The 898-nt window shown below is 65.5% G+C and overlaps 1 protein-coding gene across 1 annotated transcript in view; it reads left to right on the top strand.

Moving 5' to 3' along the window:
• Positions 1 to 878, top strand: part of LOC121660536 (S-antigen protein-like) — a 1,573-nt gene extending 695 nt beyond the window's left edge. The window contains exon 2 of the mRNA XM_042019907.1: positions 400 to 878. Coding sequence (XP_041875841.1) covers positions 400 to 878 — 479 coding nt within the window. The remainder of the gene's footprint in view (positions 1 to 399) is intronic.
• Positions 879 to 898: the final 20 nt, after the last annotated feature.

Below are 898 nucleotides of genomic sequence, written 5' to 3'. Positions count from 1 at the left end.
GGGTGAGTGACCACTGGGGCTGTGGGGTGAGTGACCACTGAGGCTGTTGGGTGAGTGACCACATTGGTGTCCGGCCAGAGCTGTTGGGTGAGTGACCGCCCCGGTGTCTGGCCGGGGCCGGGGCCGTTGGGTGAGTGGCCACTGGGGCTATTGGGTGAGTGACCACCCTGGTGTCCGGCTGCGGCCGCTGGGTGAGTGACCACCTGGGGCTATTGGGTGAGTGACCACCCCGGTGTCCGGCAGTGGCCGTGGCTGTTCACTGAGTGACCACCCCGGTGTCCGGCAGTGGCCATGACCGTTCAGTGAGTGACCGCCCGGTGTCCGGCTGCGGCCATTCAGTGAGTGACCACCCCGGTGTCCGGCCGCTTTTTTGGGGCCGTTTCCCCGTTTTTGTGGCAGATTTCTACAACCCCCAGCGCGACGCGGAGCCCGGACACCGCTCGGACTGTCCGTGCTGCCGGCCGGAGCCCGGCTGGACACGGCGCCAGGAGGAGGAGGAGGAGGAGCAGGGGGAGGCCAAGGAAGGCGATGAAGGCCCCGAGGAGGAGGAGGGAGGACCCAAGGATGAGGATGGTGATGAAGGCCCCGAGGATGAGGATGGAGGAGGGGATGAAGGCCCCGAGGAGGAGGATGGTGATGGACGCCATGAGGATGGTGATGAAGGCCCTGAGGAGGAGGATGGAGGACCCGAGGATGAGGATGGTGATGGACGCCATGAGGACGGCGATGAAGGCCCCGAGGATGGAGGAAAGGATGAAGGCCCCGAGGATGAGGATGGAGGGGGGGATGAAGGCCCCGAGGACGGTGATGAAGGCCCTGAGGATGAGGATGGAGGAGGGGATGAAGGCAATGAGGATGGAGGAGGGGAGGAAGAGTAGCGGGGGGAGGGGCTGAAGAG

Source organism: Corvus kubaryi, unplaced genomic scaffold (genome assembly GCF_017639235.1).
Source record: "Corvus kubaryi isolate FWS band 111438036 unplaced genomic scaffold, C.kubaryi_AGA036_p1.0 36464, whole genome shotgun sequence".
Taxonomy (NCBI): domain Eukaryota; kingdom Metazoa; phylum Chordata; class Aves; order Passeriformes; family Corvidae; genus Corvus; species Corvus kubaryi.
Note: the sequence above shows the minus strand (reverse complement) of the source record. Positions and strands in the feature narration are given on the sequence as shown.